General features: G+C 33.9%; 1 protein-coding gene across 1 annotated transcript in view; it reads left to right on the forward strand.

The window, feature by feature from the left end:
* Positions 1 to 21,540, forward strand: part of LOC108372424 (protein prickle-like) — a gene marked incomplete at its 5' end in the record, with an annotated part of 35,161 nt that overhangs the window by 11,158 nt on the left and 2,463 nt on the right. Inside the window, 2 exons of the mRNA XM_017628106.1 lie at positions 11,518 to 11,864; positions 11,999 to 12,275. Of these exons, the coding sequence (XP_017483595.1) occupies positions 11,518 to 11,864; positions 11,999 to 12,275 (624 nt within the window). The remainder of the gene's footprint in view (positions 1 to 11,517; positions 11,865 to 11,998; positions 12,276 to 21,540) is intronic.

Genomic DNA, 21,540 nt, shown 5'->3' on the forward strand with positions numbered 1-21,540 from the left:
ATGACATTGTTGTGTAGAGAACTTTCGAACAAGGGCTCTTCTTCTGCCATCCTATTAGTTATACTGGTATGCCATGGCGTATGAGTTATATATCAGCATCAACATTTAGTACGGTTGAAATAGAAATTTTAAGTCGCTGTAACTTTGTTCTTTGTTAATTTATTTTTCCGGTTCCAAGGAAGAAAAATGCATCGCGCTCTAAAATATTTTATTTTATGTAGAATGAAGTTATATTTAATGGGTAAGAAAATTAATTATTAGAACTTAGTAGGCTAGGGAGCTATTTGGGGAGCTATACGACGAGTCCTTAGAAAGATGTTTAGTACTGAAAAATATGTATGTTTTCAACGACATATGTACCTAAGTATGTATATATGTTTAACAATTTGAAATGGAATAATAAATAATGAAACAAATTTTGATTTCCGCGTTTTTTTTCTTTTGGCTAACAAATAACGAAAACTTTTAATGACACCCAAATTCTCTCAAGCTAAGCTTTAAAACTGGTGGATGTATAGCAAACTTTTTTGTTTCGTATTGAGACCCAGCCAGTGTAATTTACCTGCAATTTAATTATAGCTACGGTTGTTTAACATTAATTTGTAGAACTTTATGTGAAGGTTTAAAAGTCAATGTCCCTTTGCCAGCACTCAAATTCAGCTAAATATAGATTACTGTTTGTCTTTTTGCACATATCTATCTACATAAATATGAACTTTTTGATGTAAGCGAAGGGTAGGGTGTACATGCGCGTGTGTAACCTCAACGAGCATCATTTGCTCACTTGCATTCGTCTATCAACGCCATTCACCGTATTAAGTGCTCTTAAATTGTTTATGTGGCATAACCAACCCACGCCCTAATGGGCACATATGTACATACTTACAGCCAGCATCAAAAATATGAATACGCTGACGTTTTGACGATTCTATTTATTTATGTTTTCCATAACAAGCTTTTCGTATTTTTTTTTACAAAAATATAGTTCATTCAACAGCAAAAACCAACAGAATAAATTTTTTAAATTTCATATAGAACTCGAGGAAAAATTGAAGAAATACCAAACAAATTTCATAAACATTTTCAACTTTTCAATTTTGATCTCTCACAAAATTTTTGAGTATGCAGTCTAAATTACATTTGATTTTTCAGACGTTTTTTGTCGAGGGTGTTGCGCATTTTCTCCCATATAACGCATGAACAAAATCTATTTTTATGCGGAAGAAAATGCGCAAAACCCTTGACAAAAAAAAAAATTCTCAAAAATCAACGGTAATTTTTAGAGACTTGAAACTTTCACCTTACTATATTAAGAAATCGAATTGAAAAACTCAAAGTTTCAAAATTTTTTTTTTGTATGAAAATTAAAAAAAAAAATCTGCTGCTCTTTTGCTGTTGAATGAAATATATTTTTATAAAAAATAAGAAATGTTCGCGATGGAAAATATGATCGACAAAACGTCAGGGTATTCATATTTTTGACACTGACTGTATGTATATGTACGTTTCTATAGTATGTAAATTCAGTAAAAAAATTTTCACAACACTCAATTTCACACACAACTGCAAAGCCATTTGGTTGCAGAAAATGTAGCGGAAAAGGCTACACAGACAGCGATGCCTAGTTATATACATACATATGTATGTATCCTTTTACACAACACACGCGCAAGTAATTAAATGTGTATGGATGTAAATGCATAGCTTCATATATGTATGTAATATATGAGTGGTTTTTTTTATGACAGCGCCGTGTTGCTGCACCGTCTGCCATGCCAATAAATATCCTGTTGCGTTGCTGAGTTGTGGCAACCTACGGCCGTGTTTTTTGACAGCCCATTGTCTATGTACCAATACACTCGAAAATATATGTATAAGCTGTCGTTTTTTTAACACGTCTGCAATGTTTCGAATTTAGCCCTTCCTGCAATGTTTTGGGTCATTCTCACCGAACAATAGAAATTATTAAATTTTAGGGGGTTCAAACACTAAACACTTGACATACATATTTTTAATATTTCATATACAGAACTTTTGTGTAAAGTAATTTAATTCGACTTTACAGACAGCTGGCAACTCTCTTTAAAATGTGTATTTTCAAGCTAAAACCTTTGTTTGACCCACCTTGTGATAAATATCTCATTTATCTAACTCCCCTAATTTAAGTTGAATTTGGCTCTTTAAATAGGTAGCAATGCTCCTACGTTTAGTTTAGAAATAAAATCTTTTCAAAAATATATTGATTGGCACCTTCAAATGCAATAATAATGATAATAAATTGGCGCTTGTACAATATGTTAGTGTTTGGCCGAGCTTCTCCTGCGATTTGTGGCGTGCGCCTTGATGTTGCCACACATGCACAGTAATAATTAATTTAGCTTATTAAATATTTTAGTTTAATTTCTTAACAGTTGGCAATCCTTTTCAAGCAAAAATAAAATCGTATTGCTTATCTAGAGTCCAAGCCCTTTATTTTGCAAATCGAACGACCTAAATGTACAAAAACGTAAATTTTCAACCTCAAGCTGCATTTGCAGTTAAAGTATGAAAGCTATAAAATAAATATGCTTTTTAGAATTTGGCGTTTCCAAATTCACTAAGAAACAAATTTTCTTTTGAATTCGTACATAATTCTTTTTCCGACCACATTTTATATGGAAGGGAAGCGCTATGCGTCGCTGTCCTTTACTGCATATTGTCCCAGGATTGTTTTAAGAACTTATAACCACCCCGTCTACTCTATATTGCGATTCAAAAGGCAACAAGGGCTAATAAAAATTCATAGTGCCAAGTATTCGTATCTAAATGGTTTGCTTTTCGAATCTCAATACGGAGTAGGCCGCCAGGTTTGCCCTTTCCACTAGGTAAATGCTTACGTTTCCCAAATATTTTAGGGTTTCATGCTGGGTTGATTTTCATTCAAAATACACTGTGCGACAGCCGTTGTGACGTTGTCGCCATTTTCGAAAGTATACCCATCCAGTAGTAAAACACTCGATGGATTTGCAAAAGTTAGCTCGTATTTTTATTATATGGCCTGCTAAAGTTTTCATGTCCCGGCTTTCAAAAAAGTGGAACAACTGGTTAAAATAAATGTCTGAGCGAAATTCAAGATTATGACATATGTATATGGTAAAATTTCATGGGAAATATTTTCGTAGAACATTCTAACCCATTAGCTCCCGCCTAAAAGGGTCGTTTTGACCCTTAAATGAAGAAACCCCGCAAAAAGCAAATTTAGAAGGTCGTTAGAGGATTGATATAATCTAGAAAATTATTTTTCGGAAAATTCTACTAGGGGTCTTCCCAGGCAAAAATTTCCAAGTAAATCGTTACTAGGCCAGAAAATAACAACAGAATATTGAACATTTTTCTTTAAGGAGCTAAGGAGCAAATGAATTTGTTTAGCTCTTTGCTTCAGCTTCGCTCCGCTCCGAAGCCCTAGTTTAATCCGCCAAGTATCCAAATTCAAATCATGAAGTTCACTGCCAAGCATGTTAAACGCTTAATTTTTAGGCTTTACAATTACGTTAAATCGTAAATAAAATCATGGGTCAAAATAACTCAGAAACGTTGCGTGTGTCTAAAACAGGTGTTTAGACTTCTGGGAACCAAATTAAAAAAATAAAATAAATTAGTTTTACGAAAAACCATAGCCACTGATGATATTAACGAATAGTATACGTCACAGATTGACTAAAATTATTGAACTGTGTAATAAAATTTTTTTTTTTCTTGAAAGTTGCGTCATTCTGACCCAGCCACTGTAGAAAGTTTCACATTTTTTCATCAAATAAACGAAAGTGCTGTTGAGGTTTGACTGGTTACTGCAGCACAACATTCTTAACGCATGGTGCTTTTTTGAGTTTCAAATTTTTAACTGTCACAATTTGTAAATATTTCTCTTCCACTTATTTATGTACGTTAATAAATCCCGAGTGATAAATTTTTTTAATATATTTGTGTAAAATTGATTTGAAAAATGACAGCAAACTTTTCATGGAGTCCTTTCTGCAGCACGCCTATTTTGCCGATGTTTGTAGGTTGATTGCGATTTACGATAGACATTCTGTGATTAATGGAAAAGTTGTACATTTCGTGCACGTTTAATACTTTTTCCTTAACGTTAGCGATGCCTGCACATTTACATTGTGTACGGCGTGTACTTATACGCTTACGTAAATTTAATATACTTGTACATATTTAGTACATGTTTGTATGTACATACATATATATTGATTTCCTTGCTCTCCTTATTTTACTGTGTGCCNTTCATTCTCAAGCTTTGTGACGACGCGGATAGTCAGATTTGGGGAGCGGCAGACTTGCTCGTAACGAAGCGTCTGAAGAGCGGCAATAAAAGTCCGCCCTCAGAACCGTTTATGGGGTAAATAATCGATACTTTTTTCCAGCTCAAGAGCAGCTGCGGTTCCAAGTAGCGCCAAATGCCAGCGGTACAAAGGTGCCAGAAGTTACGGTTGAAGAGGTTAGCGATGCCTGTGCTAACCTTAGTCGGAATATTTTCAGTGATAGAGGCACTTGGGCGATACCCAAAAATTTTCGATACGTGTGTAAGGATGATCGTATTTCCTAAACGTTGGAAGGTCTAACGCCTGCTTCTACTGCCTAAACCCAATATGCCTCCAGGCGATCCAGCTGATTACTGTCCGATTTGTATGCTTGATACGGTGGAGACGATCCTGTAGCGAATCGTATCACCCGAGCCATTGATTCAACGACGAGTGGTCTGGCATCAAATGAGTTTGGATTCCGGAAAGGACGCTCCACCATCGATGCAGTATGCTGGTAAATGCCAATGCGGTGAATGTAATAGCCGGGAAGCGCTGGAAAGGGGGACAGTATCCCAAGAGTTTCTCCAACTAGTATGTAGTAGTCTACAGTCTAGCCCCTAGGGGAAGTTTACACATGTTTACACGAGATGCTTAAGGATGGTGAGTGCAGCCGTTGATTCTGCTTCTTTTATTGCAGCTTATATCTGAGCTTAAAAAATATTGAAATGGTCCGAGAGCCTAAAGGAATTTTGAAGTTCAAATTCTGAAACCCCGATTTCCTGAAGTTATTTAATAATAATTATTATAACCAACTACATTTATACATAAACTAAGTAGTCACTTTCGTAGTGAGCTAGCGAAATTTAAACAAAAAGTTCAAGCCTACTGCATGCGTGAGCTGCAAATTCATAATGAACTCGCAAGTAATGAATATTTGTTGTGAAGAGCTGACTGGTTCTTATCAGCTATATCGTGGGCATCAATGGTCTAGAGCTTTCCACTAGACTAAGCCCCTATGGGTTACAATCCGTCTGATGACTGTGGAGTACGTACCATCCCTTTTGCAGGTGTAATAAGCCTTATTGATCCTTTTTAGCGCCCTTCTTCACCACCTTTTCCAATTTGAATTTGAGGCCCAGAAGGAGGTAGAGATTCAAAGTTGTTCCATCTAATATCCGCAAAGAAAAGGCGGGAACTTTTGGTTTTCTTATGATCAAGATCAACTGTTATACCCTTTCGCTTTAAGTAATTTCAGCCAGACGAGCGGGGATAATACGTCCTTTTGGATCGTGTGCCTATAGCTGAAATAAAAATGTTTTCTGAATTGAATAAAGTTACGCACACCTTTTAATTATTCGTTTTCATTGCTTATGCAAAATTTGTTATAAGCCAGTGCTTACTTTAATGCGAATCATGCATGCATGAGCCTTAAATTTCGTGATAAGTTTGCAAAGGACGAACGCCGAACGAAGCTTCTGTATTTGCTTTTTAATAAACATTTGGCATGTGAAATTTTATTTGCATACGCAAATAAATATTATGTAAGTTGGCATACATATATATTTGAAGAAGACCGAATAACTCTCGTATCGGCGCATTAACTTGCTCAAGTGACCGCAGTATGTGCCACATATGTATGCGCATTAGGGTGCCTCACCACAAAAAAGTTGTGATTTTCCCACTCGAATCAAAATCCACCTCTGAAAATCAAAATATTTTGGTAAAGATTTTTAACAGTTTTATTCAGATCTTAAAGCTTAAACTTTTCTATCGTCCGATGTGATTTATTTAATATATTTTTAGAATAAAATTTCATGTATAAAAAATACATTTTTGGAGGTATTTTCAAATCGGTTTAGCCCACGTAAATCTCAATATTTTTCCAAAATATTTTGGCGGAAGTTTCAAAATGTAATACAATGTTTTTTGCATGGAGAGGGATGCACTCTCTAAAAATATTACACTGTTAGAAATATTTTTTAATATTTTATATAGAACAAGAGCTGTTTTCACAGCAAACATCTATAGCAGCTAGATTTCAATTCTGTAGCTGCCGCGGGACAGCCGTTCACTGCTACTGGCTATTAAATGACAACAATTTTAGTGACAAAGTTGGGCATTAAAAAATACACGTAACGTAAAAATATTCATAAAATTCTCCCCCATGGAGATTTTTATATGGCAAAAAAATTGTGGTTAACTAAATGCCTAGCGGAACTTGAGCATAAAACGAACAAAGTTGTAGGTCATCTCCATGTCATTCAGTAAAGATTTAGAATAGTCTCATAACAATTACAAATCAAATTGGGGAGAGCATAACCATGGATATTTATTTAGAAAAATAATAGAATTTCGCTACAAATTACACAGGACCACAAAAAAAATAAATGAACTGTTCTTTTGACCAACCACGTATTTGATATGTTTTTGCTCCATCATTTCAGGATTTCTTGCTTACCTCAAAAATCCTGCCGGATTTTATGTGACAGAAAAAATTTTATAAATATTGACAGATTTGTTTTAATCTTCGTATCCAGGGGTTCTCGGGGTCCCTGATTGTGAATATGAAGTCAGCTTTTTTAATTATTGATTTTTTATAAAACTTGGTACCCAGAAGCTTTCGGGTCGCTGATTACGAACACAAATTCAAAATGGCGAAGCCTATGTGGTGGTCATATCAAGAAAAATAATTCTTATAAATTTTCGTATGTGTATCCGTTTTGAGGTTGCCGCTTACGTATCTGAAATTAAAATCCAACAATTATTTGAAAAAATGCGCTGACTTTAAATTCGTAAAAAAATCGATGATTTTCGTTTTTTTTTTTAATTCGACCGCCATTTCGGATTTTGAAAATCTGGCTTCTTATTCTAAAATCTAGCCTACATAGTTTTGCCAAAACACCAGCTTTAGCCAAGAAGTATATCGTCGCCTTATAGCGTTAACTTGCTAACTAACTGCAAATACATTTTACAGGGCAGAAAAATATTCTTTATTTGATTGGTTAGCAAGTAAACTCAACATACGTACACTACCGGCAAAAAGTGTTGGCCCAGATAATTTTTTTCAATATATTTTAATGTTTTTCCGATAATTTTTTTATAAAATTATGGGTCATGCTACAACAAAAAACATAATTACTAACTTTTTGCCAAACTCTAGAAAATTCAATAAATTTTCGTGCAAATTTTCAACTTTGTAATCCGATTTTTGAAGGTTTTTGAGTGTGCCCAATAAATTTTATTATAATAAGCTGCAAGTTTGAAGTAGCTAGGACTTACCTTTAATTTTTGGCAATTTTTTCACTCAGTTTCTTCCATACAAAAAAATTGTTTGGAAAATCTTTGTTTGGAAAAAATGCAAAACACCTTCAATAAAAAAAAAAACTAACTTCAAACATTCATTTTTTATACTAGAAAATTAAAAAAAAATCTGATTAAAAAGTTGAGAATTTGCAAGAAAATTTATTGAATTTTCGCGAGTTTTGCACAAAGTTTAGGAATTACATTTTTATGTTCTTTTGTTGTAGAATGAAAATTTTTTTTTTTTAATTTATAAAAAATTTACGGAAAAGTATTAGAATAAAAATATATTGCATATATTGGGAAAAATTCGCCGTGTTAATACTTTTTTGCGGCAGTGTATGCAAAAATAAATTTAATACAGCTGCTTATGTTTTTAGCATCATAGCTAGCGGGTTACTTTCCAAGCAACAAATAAAAAAATTGGTATTTTTTTTTCTGTCCTTTGAAATTTCTTTGGAGCTAGTCTAGTTCGCATTGTTACACTCTTAAGGTTGAGGACACGCAATGAGCGGCAAAGCCGCTGAGCGGCGCCATATAAAAATGCCGACCTTAGGCGACGACCTTAATGTATGTATGTACCTGTAACTCAAATTCAGGTATTTCCCCTACTTCTTTTAGCAAAGCGCAGCCTCCTTTTTTGGCTTGCTCACCTATTTTTCACACTGTTTCCGTAGCTTATCCTCTAGCACACGTCCTGTGTACCTGTAAATGCGCAGAGGATTTTCTTTGTTATGCACACACACTCGTACGTTCATGTGAATAGAGTAGTACATATTTATGTAAAATATAATATTAATACAGCAACGAATTTCGTTAGTAGATTTGCTGACGTTTACGGTTTCCGCAGATGAATGTGCTTCTTTTCAAACATGCACGTGTGTGCATATGTATGTACATACGTATGTATATAGCCATGTGCTGCTTTTCATTTTATCTACAGATTTCACCACATTTCACTTTAAATGTCAACAAAGCGCTAATCATTTTACGCTCCTATGTTTGTACATCTACATATGTACATAAGTTAGTACGTAGGTACTAAATTTCGAAATAAACGCTAGGTACCCATTCCACCCTCGCCAGCGCAACGCTGTTTTATAATGTGCTGACATATTCATTTCCGCACTGCTGACTAAGTTCTAATTCCTTGCATTTGTTATTTAACTCCATTCCATCGGTGTAGAACTTCTGTGGTTTATCGGCGAAAAACTTGATCAAGTGATTTTCATGTACCGAAACAAATGGAAGGCAGACAATGAAAGGTCCCGCCTATATGGCGCATGCATTAAAACTTCCCAACCAAGTTCCGTCAATTAGTTCCGAGTCATCAACGATGTCCGCGATCCATCTTGGATCCTTCATTGTATAGAGAGATAGCCAGTGTAACCGCAGTATCTGGCCGCCTCATCGCACGCTTTTATTGTTCATACTACTCCGCCATAAATAATACATTTGGAGGAGTATGATGAGAGATTTTATAAAGAATGGATTTGCCTACTCACTCAAGAGTCGCACCTACTGGCAAGAGTGATAGTCTAATGACGATATGTGAATTTGAGCGAACCATTCACATGTTTCCTCCTCGTTGGTTAAAAATTTTAGTTATAGTTTGAAAATATTTTGAATAGAGTTGCCACCTGTTTAGAAAGACGTCTTTAATTTTTCTTGTAATGTGAAATATTAAATTATAGGTGTCAAACAAAAGAGCATCAAGAAATCTTAAGTCTGAACATTTATAATACGCATTTTAAGCCGTTTGGGACGATTGCCACCTGTTTAAAAACTAAATTAAATTTATGCTGTTTAATAATAATAAGTTTAACGATTTATGAAAATATGGGTACCGTTAAAAATGGTTTAGAAAAGGGTTTATTTCCAATTTACATGTGAGAGGGTTGCCAACTGTTCAAAAATTATCAAGTTTAATTTGAATTGAAGGAACTAGGTATGTAATTGAAATATCTATCACAATATGGGAGTCAGACGAAAGAGATTTAAGAATCGTTTAGTTTGTAAATATTTTGAAGAGTTAAAAAGNCTGTTCAAAAATTATCAAGTTTAATTTGAATTGAAGGAACTAGGTATGTACATAATTGAAATATCTATCACAATATGGGAGTCAGACGAAAGAGATTTAAGAATCGTTTAGTTTGTAAATATTTTGAAGAGTTAAAAAAGCAAAAAGTGAAAACCTGCTAAGCTTTTTTTAGCTGGAGCCTAACTAAGTAAGTTGACTTTTATTGAAACAAATTTACACCTAATGTAACCCACAGGAATTTCAAGCATTCAACAAAGCGAATGAGAGCATATTAGTGTTTGAATAAAGATTATTGAAGTATTGCATCAAATAATTTTTTTTTTTTTAGAAAATGAAAAACGCTCTGATTAATTGTACCAATATTCACGAATTTACACCAAGTTATACGCCAGCGTCTACTTGAGCATTTATTTTAAGCAAGGNACCTAATGTAACCCACAGGAATTTCAAGCATTCAACAAAGCGAATGAGAGTATATTAGTGTTTGAATAAATATTATTGAAGTATTGCATCAAATCATTTTTTTTTTTAGAAAATGAAAAGCGCTCTGATTAATTGTACCAAAATTCACGAATTTACACCAAGTTATACGCCAGCGTCTACTTGAGCATTTATTTTAAGCAAGATAGTTGCTTACCCGAAACTATAGTAGTCATTTTTAATTGCTATTTTTGGGCTAGCAAACCTTTTTGTGTTTATCACGAAATCGACTAGCCAAATTTCAAATACTTTTTTTTTGATAACTTTATTTCTGTTGCATGTTTTTAGTCAATTTCGTAATTCCGTATGCTCATTTGGTTACCTACAAACACTATAAATGTTTCACCCAAAAAACCAGATGCATGTCAATCACATCTATACGTGTGCATTAGGGTGGTCCAAAAATGCATGTGAGAAAGTGAAGTCGGAATTTCGGAATTTGAATGCTGTAACCCTTGGGATTGTTCTATTTCGAAAAAAATTATGCCCCTGTTTTTTTATTTATTTTTTTATTTTAATCAAACAATTTTTAAAGGTCGCTCAAAGCGGTCAAAGTTTTCCATGTATTTTATATGGGGAAAACAAGTTTTCGTAGAAATGTTATAGAACTCTTGAAAATCAAAATTTTTCGAACGGAAAACTTTGTTTCTTTTCAGTAGACTGCCGCTAATAATACCAAAATGTTTATTATACTATCTTTTAATACTAGCGTTTTTTATGGGCCCCATTGTATTTAGGTTTTGGGGGTCTTATAAAAAAAATAGTTAATAATAGAAATTGGTTAAATGAGCAATTGAATATTGTTACCGGAGGTCTCCTGAAGAGAAACAAATTTTTCCGATCGAAAAATATAGATTTTCCATAATTATATGCCATCTTTACGAAAACTAATTTTTTTCCATATAAAATACATGGAAACTTTGTGTGCTTTGAACGACCTCTAAATATTTTTGGATTTCAAAATAAAAAAGGAGCATTAAAATTCCGACTTTAATTCTTTTTGGAAATCCCTATTGTACATACATACATACATACATACATATATAAGCTTGTAGGTATTACGTTAGATTCATTGTGCATTTCAAATGTGTATGCTTTTGTACCACACACACACAGCCACGTCATACATACATATGTATATGAGACATATTAATTTTAAACACAAGTCTAAAAATTAAAACCGCATTTCAATTTAATCAAATATGCAAATCAAAAATATTAACTTATCTTTTTTATACACATTTTTCTCTCTTTTTTATTTCCAAAAAAATTAAACACTTATTACAAAAATAAAATAAAAAACACAATGCTGCTGCCCACAACCGCATTCACATCGACGACGAATCCTCATCACACAATCCGTCAACCGCTGCGCCACGTTTTTGTGGCCTTCACTTTACGCAGCAGGCAGCAAGTGTTCAACATCAATCTGCCCTGCACCGTCGAGAATAAGGAGAACACACGGCCGTTTGTGATACGCGAGAGCAGCAGCGACAGCGATGAGGGTGACGGGCGCATACTCTATCGCGACGATGAGAATGACCGACAAGCGAAAATTGCGCGCAAGGAGTCACTATCGCTGAAGTTGCAATTGCGACCCGATAAGCAGGATTTAATCAATCGCAATATTCTGCATCAGGTTACCGATAATGAGTTGAAGGAGTCAAAGGAGGCCATTGGCGCACGACTCATACGTCGACTGTCGATGCGGCCCACAGCTGAAGAGCTGGTGGAGCGCAATATATTAAAGAGTAAGTATTGCAGCGAAACAAATAATTCCTCCCATGTTGTACGCTACTGCATTATTTCTGCCACAATATATGTATATAACATTGGCTTAATTGTATGAATTTATATAATTATCGCTTATTTCTTATTGGTTCAGCCCAATCACCCGCCGAAGAGAAGAAACAAAAGGAGGAGAAGAAATCTTATTTGCTGCGAAAATTGAGTTTCCGACCCACCGTCGAGGAGCTGAAAGAGAAGAAAATTATACGTTTCAACGATTATATTGAGGTGACACAGGCGCACGACTACGATCGGCGTGCGGACAAGCCATGGACAAGACTGACGCCGAAAGATAAGGCTGCCATACGTAAGGAATTAAATGAATTCAAATCGTCGGAAATGGCAGTGCACGAGGGTAGTCGGCATTTGACAAGGTAAGTTGAAATTATTTGCACATTGGATTTACCTACATCGTAATTTACATATCGTTGCCATAAATACAAAAGGCACTAATTTTCGAAATAAAAAATTGCTATCATGTCGAAAGAGGGACCGAGAACAGAGGAACTATTAAAGAGGTCAAGAAAACTGTCTTTCAACTCACAACAGTCTTTCGAAAGAGAAAATTCTTTCGTAAAGCAATTGTTAATTGTGGCAACTATCTGTAAAGCTCTTTTATAAAGGCTAATTCAATAATTTGCTAACGGGGAGGTCTGAGATTTTCTAAAAGTTAAAATCAATAACACAAATTAAATTTCCTTTTTAAACAATAAGAACTACAAATTAAAGAAAGCAAATAATTAAATGAAAAAAGAAAACTTAATAAAATAAGTTTATGGAAATTAATAATAATAATAATATATTGGATGTTAGTGTTAGGCCGAGCTTCTGCTCGGATTTGTGGCGTGGCTCTCGATCTTGTCACAAAAAGTGGGAGGGACACAGATACATTTTTATGCCGACTCCGAACGGCAGAAATACACTCGGAGGTTTGCCATTTCCTGCCGAGGGGCGACCGCTATTACAGAAAAACTTTTTGTTTGTTTTTTTTGCTGTTAAGTTGAACCGGGATTGAATTCAGGCCCAGCGGAAAGCTAGCGCCCACTGTGGTGTAATGGCCACAGCGGCCGCCGATATTACATGCAATAAAAAAATGAATTTTAAAATAAAATTCAACAATTTAAAAATTATTAAAATAAATAAAAAAAATCCCCAAAATTAAATTAAAAAGCATTTATATTTTTTAACAAGAAAATCTAAAATTCTAGTCTTGTTATCTTCATTCTAGAAGTGTCTGGGCGGAACTTTTAAGGAGCCACGCCCATGTCTTGGGGCGCTATGAAATCCCAAATTTTATATGGAATTTGAGAATTTTTCGGAAACAACAATTTTTTTCCCATGCGCATTTTCTTGCATATAAAAATAGGTTTTGATCATACGTTATATGTAAGAAAATGCACAACACCCTCCGCAAAAAAAACATCTAAAAAATCAACGGTAATTTTTAGCGACTTGAAGATTGCACCTTGTTATACCAAAATTTAATGGGCTACAAAACTGCGCTCTCGAAAATTTTCTAGAAATTCTGTATAAAAATTTGGAAATTTTGATGAAAATTTTTTGAATCTTTCTGAAATTTATATAGAGTGTGAAACTTTGATTTATATGGTTTATATTATAGAATGAACCATATTTTTCACCGACTTCAAAAAAAGGAGGAGGTTATCAATTCGTCGGAATATATATGTAGATATATATTTTTTTATATATGTTAGCATAACTTTGGACTGTTTAACCGATTTTTTTTAAAGGAAAGCTGGGGCCTCAGTGGTCGCCCCGATCATTGGATCATGAAAAAATTAACTATCGTTAATTAAGTTTTAAATAAAAATTGAAGTCGATTTTGTTTTTTGCTTGTCATAAATACACTGGATGTTTATGCAGAAAACGAAGCGTCAAAATATGTACGCCATAACTATAGACAAAATGTATACAAATTTATTTATTTTGCTTATAGTTAAGTGCTAAATATTTTTCGGCTTCATTTTCTGCATAAAAATCCGCCGTCAAATCATAAATAATTAATGCAAAAAATTGTTCATGTAAATAATTGTGAATATTATATTAGAACAAGGTGTATATTGCTCACAGTATTTACATCTCCATTTCGAACACGCTCAAGTGCTTTCGTCAAAAGAGCTTTTCACCATGAAAGTTTTTCTTTCAAAATATCTTTTCTTCTATCTTTCAATTGTTTTATAAAACACTTAAAACTATCTTAACCAGAATTGCCCAGGGAAAGCGTATCGGTGCTCTCAGCGCTCAAGCGATGCTATTACTAACCAACCGTCCATCCTATGGTAGAACTGACTGCAGAGTCGAAGTCAGATCCGCTATGGCTATGTTACAGGACGAGAATGGAGTTTTTAAGAGTTGCAGCTTGGGAAATGCATATATACTGTGTTTAACATTTTTGGAGTATGAGGATAGTACAGAGCAACTTTATAATACGTGTACCGCATCGCTGCACAAAACAAACTATTCAGATTCCTACAAGAGTCTTGACATTTTGCAGAAGAACAATGACTCCCCACATCCACCTTTTTCTGGATTTTCCCGGCGTAAACCTGTTCATTCCGATCAGCTTTTTATTTGCTAGTAGAAGCTACTCATTTGGTAACTATCTCACTTTAAGGTGACATTTTTCATTTCTACTGTCATGTGCGGCATTCTAACTGATTCAGCGTAGAATAATTGACATGCGATTCTAAAAGTTGTGTAATCTGTTCTTACGCTTCTTAGTAAATTAGGGTTTCGTAATTTTAGGAATTCCCATTGCTTTTTTTTCAATATTTAATTCCTCTTTCCTGTAGTCTGCAAAGAATTTAATTTCTTTTAAATTGAAAATTGTTCGCATTTTATACTCGCATATGCTGCCACTACCACAGCCAATGATTCAGCTTATGTAATACCCAGTAGTGTAGTGAGCTTTCGCTGTCAATTGGCTTAATTAAAAAGTCATTTGGGCATTACTTTTGCCAACAAAATACCACTAAAACCACTGCCACAGGTCGAACTTAAATTGCCAACTATTAAGGACGAGCAGAGATGCAATGCGGATACATATGTGAGCCAAAAGTATGGGAACAATACAGATTTACTTTGACATACGAACATATGTATGTATGTAAGAACAATGAAAGACGACCGAAACAATACAACAGCGGACTGTACATACATATGTGTGTATATATGTATGTATGTGCATTAGACCGTATCACCTTACAAGCAATTAAAATAAGTTAATTGTAAAAACAAATATTTTTGAATCAAGCTTTTTAAATATGAACGACATCGGACCATAAATACTGGTTTACCAGACTCGAGCGCCACCTAATGGCTAAATTTTTAGTATGTTCATTTCATATTTTCATGTAGTTAATATACGTTCTAAATATGAACCAAATCGGATATAAATACGGGATTTCCAAATATCTCGACTCCTGTGCCACCTATCAAGTCTTCATATCCGATTGTAAATGCCGAAGATATGACAAAAAATAAAAAAACAAGATCCCTAAGTTCGGATCGAAAAAAAATCGATATTGCCTTGCACAAATACTTTAGACTCAGGAGTGTATGGCGAACTTTTTTCGGTATACTCTAATGAACATACATACATACAGTGACTCAAACAAATGACCACGTGTTGATTTTCTTCAAATATTCGTAATGTTTTCCCAGCTAATTTTTTTTTTTTTATAAAACTATTGTTCAAGCTTTAACGAAAACCGTGTAAATCTCAGTTTCAAACTCAATACAAAATTCAAAAAATTTTCAATTTTTTATTCTGAATTTTTAGAAAATTTTTGGGTATGCAGTTTTTTAGCCCATATAGTTTTAGTCTAATGAAGTCCAAGTTTCAAACGGCTAAAAAATCGCGTTGATTTTTGAGAATTTTTTTATTGTGGGATTTTTGTATTTTTTACCTCGCTTATATTAGCTCGGTATGTAACTATGTAATATTGATGCGCCTAAAAGAAGCAGCGTTTTCCATTCTCAAATTACATACCTGATGACAGTGCGAATGGGAATTGCTTTAAATTTCAATTCTTAAAGTAGCCTGATGATAGTGCGAATGGAAGTTTTAATAGCGAGGTTGTAGTTTTTTAAACTATATATTATATTTTCATATAAGTATAAATTTCTTATGAAATAAAATGCGAGAGACCGTCAGCAACAAAATTTCAAAATATCAACGCAAGTTTTTGTAAATTGCGCTTGTTATATTAAAAAACCCGAAAATTTGGCGAAATTTCCTAAATTTTGTATAAATTTTAAATCTGTGATTTACAGGGTTTTGGTTAAAGCTTAGAAGATATTTTTAATGAATATAACAAAAAAAATTTAGCTGGAAAAATATTACGAGTATTTAAAAAAAAACAACACGTGGTCATCTGTTTGAGTCACTGTATAAATATGTAGTCACATAAGTGTCAGTTTATGTGTGAAATGGACAATGTGAAGAAATACGATTGTTGTAATGATGCAATTTAGTGTTGTAGAAGAGAAGCATACATATGTATGTTCTGTATGCTTGTATGTATGTACATATATATGTGTATAGTATTTACTTCTGTCTGTTGTATAAGGATGTGAAAATCTTGCTGCGATATGGGTGAAGTGAGAAGATTGTAAATAAGTGTCCTTTACGAAAAAGTTTAATTTCAATGCCACTTCCTGTCACACAATGCCACTGTCGAGGGGCACATTCGTTGCCAGCCAGCACACGCCCGCAAATCCATTCAAGCTCACGTATCTACATACATGTCACAGCTTTCGAGTTGCGATGCACATACATACACACATGCAAGTTGTGCAATAAAATGCAAGGCGACAGAAAATAAAGAAATTAGAAGTGAACATTTATTGTATTCGAATGTGACTTGAATGGGCGTATTAAATAAATGGTGTATGGGTGAGAGGATTGCGAATGCATAAAATGCACCACTATGTGTTCAATAAATTTTCGTAAAAATGGTATGCATTGGAAATATTTGTTCTTGGACAATAATTTAGCTTTGCAATCAACTTTTGAGAACATTGATGCTAGCAATGTTTACTAAATATAACTTTGTTGTGGTTTTTATGGTTTCGGCTCGACTTTTGCTCTTCGTTGCATTCCATGAAAGTAGAATCAGAATTTGCACGTTGAAGCGTGTCCAAATTGACTTTTTCACTTGCTGTCTTTGAAGAAAATTCAGTTAAATAGCATGAAAAACTATCGAGATCGTCTGATTTGGTTGGCTACTCTAAACCGACTTGTCGGCAGATGGCGCGCCAGCTTGGTAAGAACAGAACAGATATTGTTGTATTTACAAAAAAAAAAACAATTAGCCAGGCGTTTTTCAGAATTGTACCACGGCATATCTGGACCCACACGATATATATCACCAAGTTAAATTCACATGGCTTTCAAATTATTAAAAAAAAAACTCGCATTTATTTTGCTCTCGAATATTCTATCGTCACAATTTTAGTAGCAATTTCTAAAGGAAAAGAAAAACGGCAACACAGGCTAAAGCAGCGGCGGAAGCGAGACAACTGCCAGGTGATCCAACCTTCTATTATTGAATCATGATTTTCGGCATGAAAATGTGCCTCTGAGCTGTATCTTTCTATTCATGTTAATTATTTGAATTAGATTTAGTAATTAAAATATTTCCCAAATGAATTTAAATATTCGCAACAAATGGCCTCAACCAGCCAATAACAATTGCAGAAACCGTAATCTTCACCGACTTCACCGCACTATTCAAAGTTTCAAATTAGTAAAGAAGCAGAAAAGGAGTTTTGTGCAACGTAGCGTATGAGTAACATAAAATTGTATTCATATAGAAAAAAATATTCATGTTTATTACGGTATCCGACGGATGCCATCCGCATGGGTCTAATCCGGTTCGCACTGTCATAATTAGTTCATTGTGTTTGGAACAAAAAGGATAAGAGGAAATGTTTTTAATACTAACAGGCCTACTGTGCGCCAGTAAGCGCAGTTTTGTAGAAGGTAACTAATAAAGTTCTCGTTTAATTTTTGTAAATAAAATTTTAAAATTTTTCGGCTTCAAAACATTCTGTAACCAGGAACGGATCCAAGAGATTGGGTTAAGCGTATTGGTGCTCCGCTATTCCCATTAATCCGTTTTAATTTTTCCTTATTTGATATGAATTCCAATTATTTTGGTCAAATTACGTAAATTGGAGTATAACTTTGGTACAATTTTAACTAAACTTATTTTCAACTTTTCACTTTTCCCAAAAAACTTGCATTTGAACGCAGTTGTATAAGCCCTTTTTTTATATCAAATATATGTACTACTTCTGCACCATTGTGACAAGGATACTAAAATCTGAGCATGTTTAACATGACCACCGAGTCACATCAAGTTCAATCGCATGGGGATGTCGTAAAATGCATTGTTCAAATAAAAAGACTTGCTGCACGTACATGCGACACGCTTCATCACTTCCTCCTAAACACAGGCACAGTTGTTTAACCTGATAAAGTATACCAAACGGCTGAAAGTGTTTAAAATCGTTCAGTAACCACGCCCACATCCCATATAATGGAAATTTAGACATATACAAAATCTTCGATAAATCAGTAAATACTGCTGAAGCAATTTTATTAAAAATTCATATTTGAAATATGACTTTAGCGAAAAATACGTTTATAACAAATTTTTTCGAAAATGGGCGAGGCACCGCCCACTTATGTCCACATATGTGTATCTCGGTAACCGGTTCATGAAATTGTATCAAACTTGGCACATTTATTGCACTTAACACATAATTAATTAATTAATTAAAAGCAAGGCATTGAGAATTTTTGAAATCGCCCTAAAATTACGCCCACTTTTCATATAACGGTAAATTTCAGAAATGCTGAATCTTCAATATTTCGAAATTGAGGGACGCTAATTTACTTGCATCCGCATTCGCTATGCGAATAATTCGCATTGGCATCAATTGATACGAATGTTTTGCGAATGCACTATAATATTGTTGAAATGGCTCCAAGTCTGTCTAACCAGGGTGCGGAAAATAGCCGGCTTTTAGTGCTAAAAGTCTTATAAACAACCTATAAATAATTTTATAATACTCCAGCGAAAGCGAAGACTCGGATGTATCTAGAATTAGGAGACATTAAAAAATATGAAATTAAAGCTCAATTGAAGGCATATCTTAAAGAAAAACGAGCTCATCTCGGTGGTGGAAAAGTAAACTAAAATACGACAAATTGACAGATCTGGCCCGCAAATATTTGAGCGCTCCACCCGCCAGCGTTCCAAGTGAGCAATTGTTCAGTGCAGCCGGCCTCTAAGAAATCGCCTCATGGGAGAAAAGACAGCAAAATTATTTTTTTTGAAATACAATATGCCCCTTTTGAACTTTGACTACTACACTGTATTGGTTAAGCACTCGTTCAATGTTCTAATAACTTACAAAATTTGTAAGTAATAAAAACGATGTTATTCCTAACATTCGTTTTCGCACATTCGCATTCGCATTCGTGATTGTAGAAAATATGACATTCAAAACATCCCTACTTACAACTATCTCTTAAAAAGAAATAAGATTATTGAGGATCGTGGGAGCGTGTTAATGCCCACTTATAACTAAATAACGTTATATCATTAAGTCTAACTGAACATACTATGTTTGAAATAAGGGGACAGTAGTTTTTCGAAATACTGAAAAACTATATTTAATAAGTGCGCCGGGTATTTAATGTTCGGCTTCGCCCGAATTTAGACGTTTTTACTTGTTATCATTTAATTTTATATGCTTCTTTATAAAACTATAATTCATTCGATAACATAAATTATATAAATGAAGGCGCTGTGCATTTTCCTCCATGGGTCATTCCATTGAAAAGAGAAAAACGACATAAATTTAAATATGCCCTAATTATCTCCATTTCAGTAGTAACCTCTTTTTAAATGACTACATTTCATTAACCTGAGGGAAAATATTAAAAAAAAATCAAAAGAAGTTATAATTTTTGTCTAAGGAAACTTTTATTTCATGCGTAATTACTTTACACCAGTCTCAAGGAGATGTCCCACCAGTCACAACTTTAAATATTTTTTAATATATCTATGAAGATTATATAAACCTTATTTTTATTGAAAACATCGTTCGTGAAAATTAAGTGTTTTGGATAAAATTCATCTTTGAGATCACAAGGGTAAAATAGAGTTCTCAGTTCAGTATTCCACCGGTCACATTCATTCAAATTATAGTTACATAAAACTAAGAAATCGTTTGGTATTTTTGTTAAAGCAATTTTATACATTAGTTGTCGTTCTATGTTAAAAAATATCTTTTGCTGTTGTATAAGCTCCGACGACCATAGTTAAAATTGATCACGTTCTGGAGTAAAATGTCCCACTAGACTCAATGGAATGGCCCCCATATAAAAAACTTGTCGAGCACATATTGTATGAAAGAAAATGAGTGACACAGTCCGACAAACAAAAAATGCAACAAATCAACGGTATTTTGTACCCACTTCAAACTTGCACTTTATTATACTGGAATTGAATTTACTATAAAAAATAATTTAAATTTTGATGCTACTTCTTTTTGTGATTTTTATTGAAATGGGATATATTTTTATAAAAAATAATTAAATTTAATTAATAAAAAAAAAATATTCAAAACTGGTCAATAAATATGTCGTATAGATATGATAAGCACTGTAGCTGGTTTTTGTTTGAAATGAACTTCATTCAACACCTACTGTCAATTAAGAAGTACTAGCGTGCCCGGCGAACTTCGTTGCGCCCAAAATTAATTTTTTGTTGGATCATTTCGGTACAACACAGACAACAGAGACAAACTCAAAAAAAATACAGCTCACATAGGGCAATCCATTCTACAGCTATGCTCGGTATTAATGAGCAACAGTTGGTAACCCTCTTCAAATGTATTACTTCTGATTAAGAAAGCATTTAAATGCCTTGCATTCCCTGTTGGCGTTGAAATATTTTACTCGATATACATATATCGTCATCTGAAATGCAAAAAGACGTAACAAACATCGTCACTGAAATGGAAAAAGTCGTGACTGTTATTTTTTTCCATTAAACGATGTGGGGAATTGTAATTCGATGAAATCCACCATACCAAACAAAAAGTTAATTTTGAATTTTGTTTTAGTTACGACTTTTTGGAATTCAGTTACTATGTTTGTTAGGCCTTTTTGCATTTCAGGTGGCGATATGTAAGGCACTAAAATTTTAAGCAGGTGGCAACCCTATTAAAAAGTTTTTTATTTTTTACCTCAACCGGCGAAGCTGTCCTTCAAAATGATGTTTGAATCATTCAATTTTATGCAGTATTATGGAAGATTTGGCCTTTATTGACCGGATACAGTGATATCAGATTTTTAAAATCCCTTTTTTAAATAATCACTAAACTTGAACAACTTGAGTATTTTTCGCATGTACATTAGACTGTATCACTCCCCATACAAAAAAAATCGGCACTGTTTCCATTAGAATTATAAAATCTATTTTATTTTAAGACGTCCACCAAAATATTTCGAAAAAAATATTAAGATTTAAGTGAAAATACCTACAAAGATGGAGTTTTTTATGAATAAAAATAGTTTCTTAAAGATTTTTTTTTTTT

This window comes from Rhagoletis zephyria, unplaced genomic scaffold (genome assembly GCF_001687245.7).
Source record: "Rhagoletis zephyria isolate East Lansing unplaced genomic scaffold, Rhagoletis_zephyria_1.1 Rzeph_scaffold_05740, whole genome shotgun sequence".
NCBI lineage: Eukaryota > Metazoa > Arthropoda > Insecta > Diptera > Tephritidae > Rhagoletis > Rhagoletis zephyria.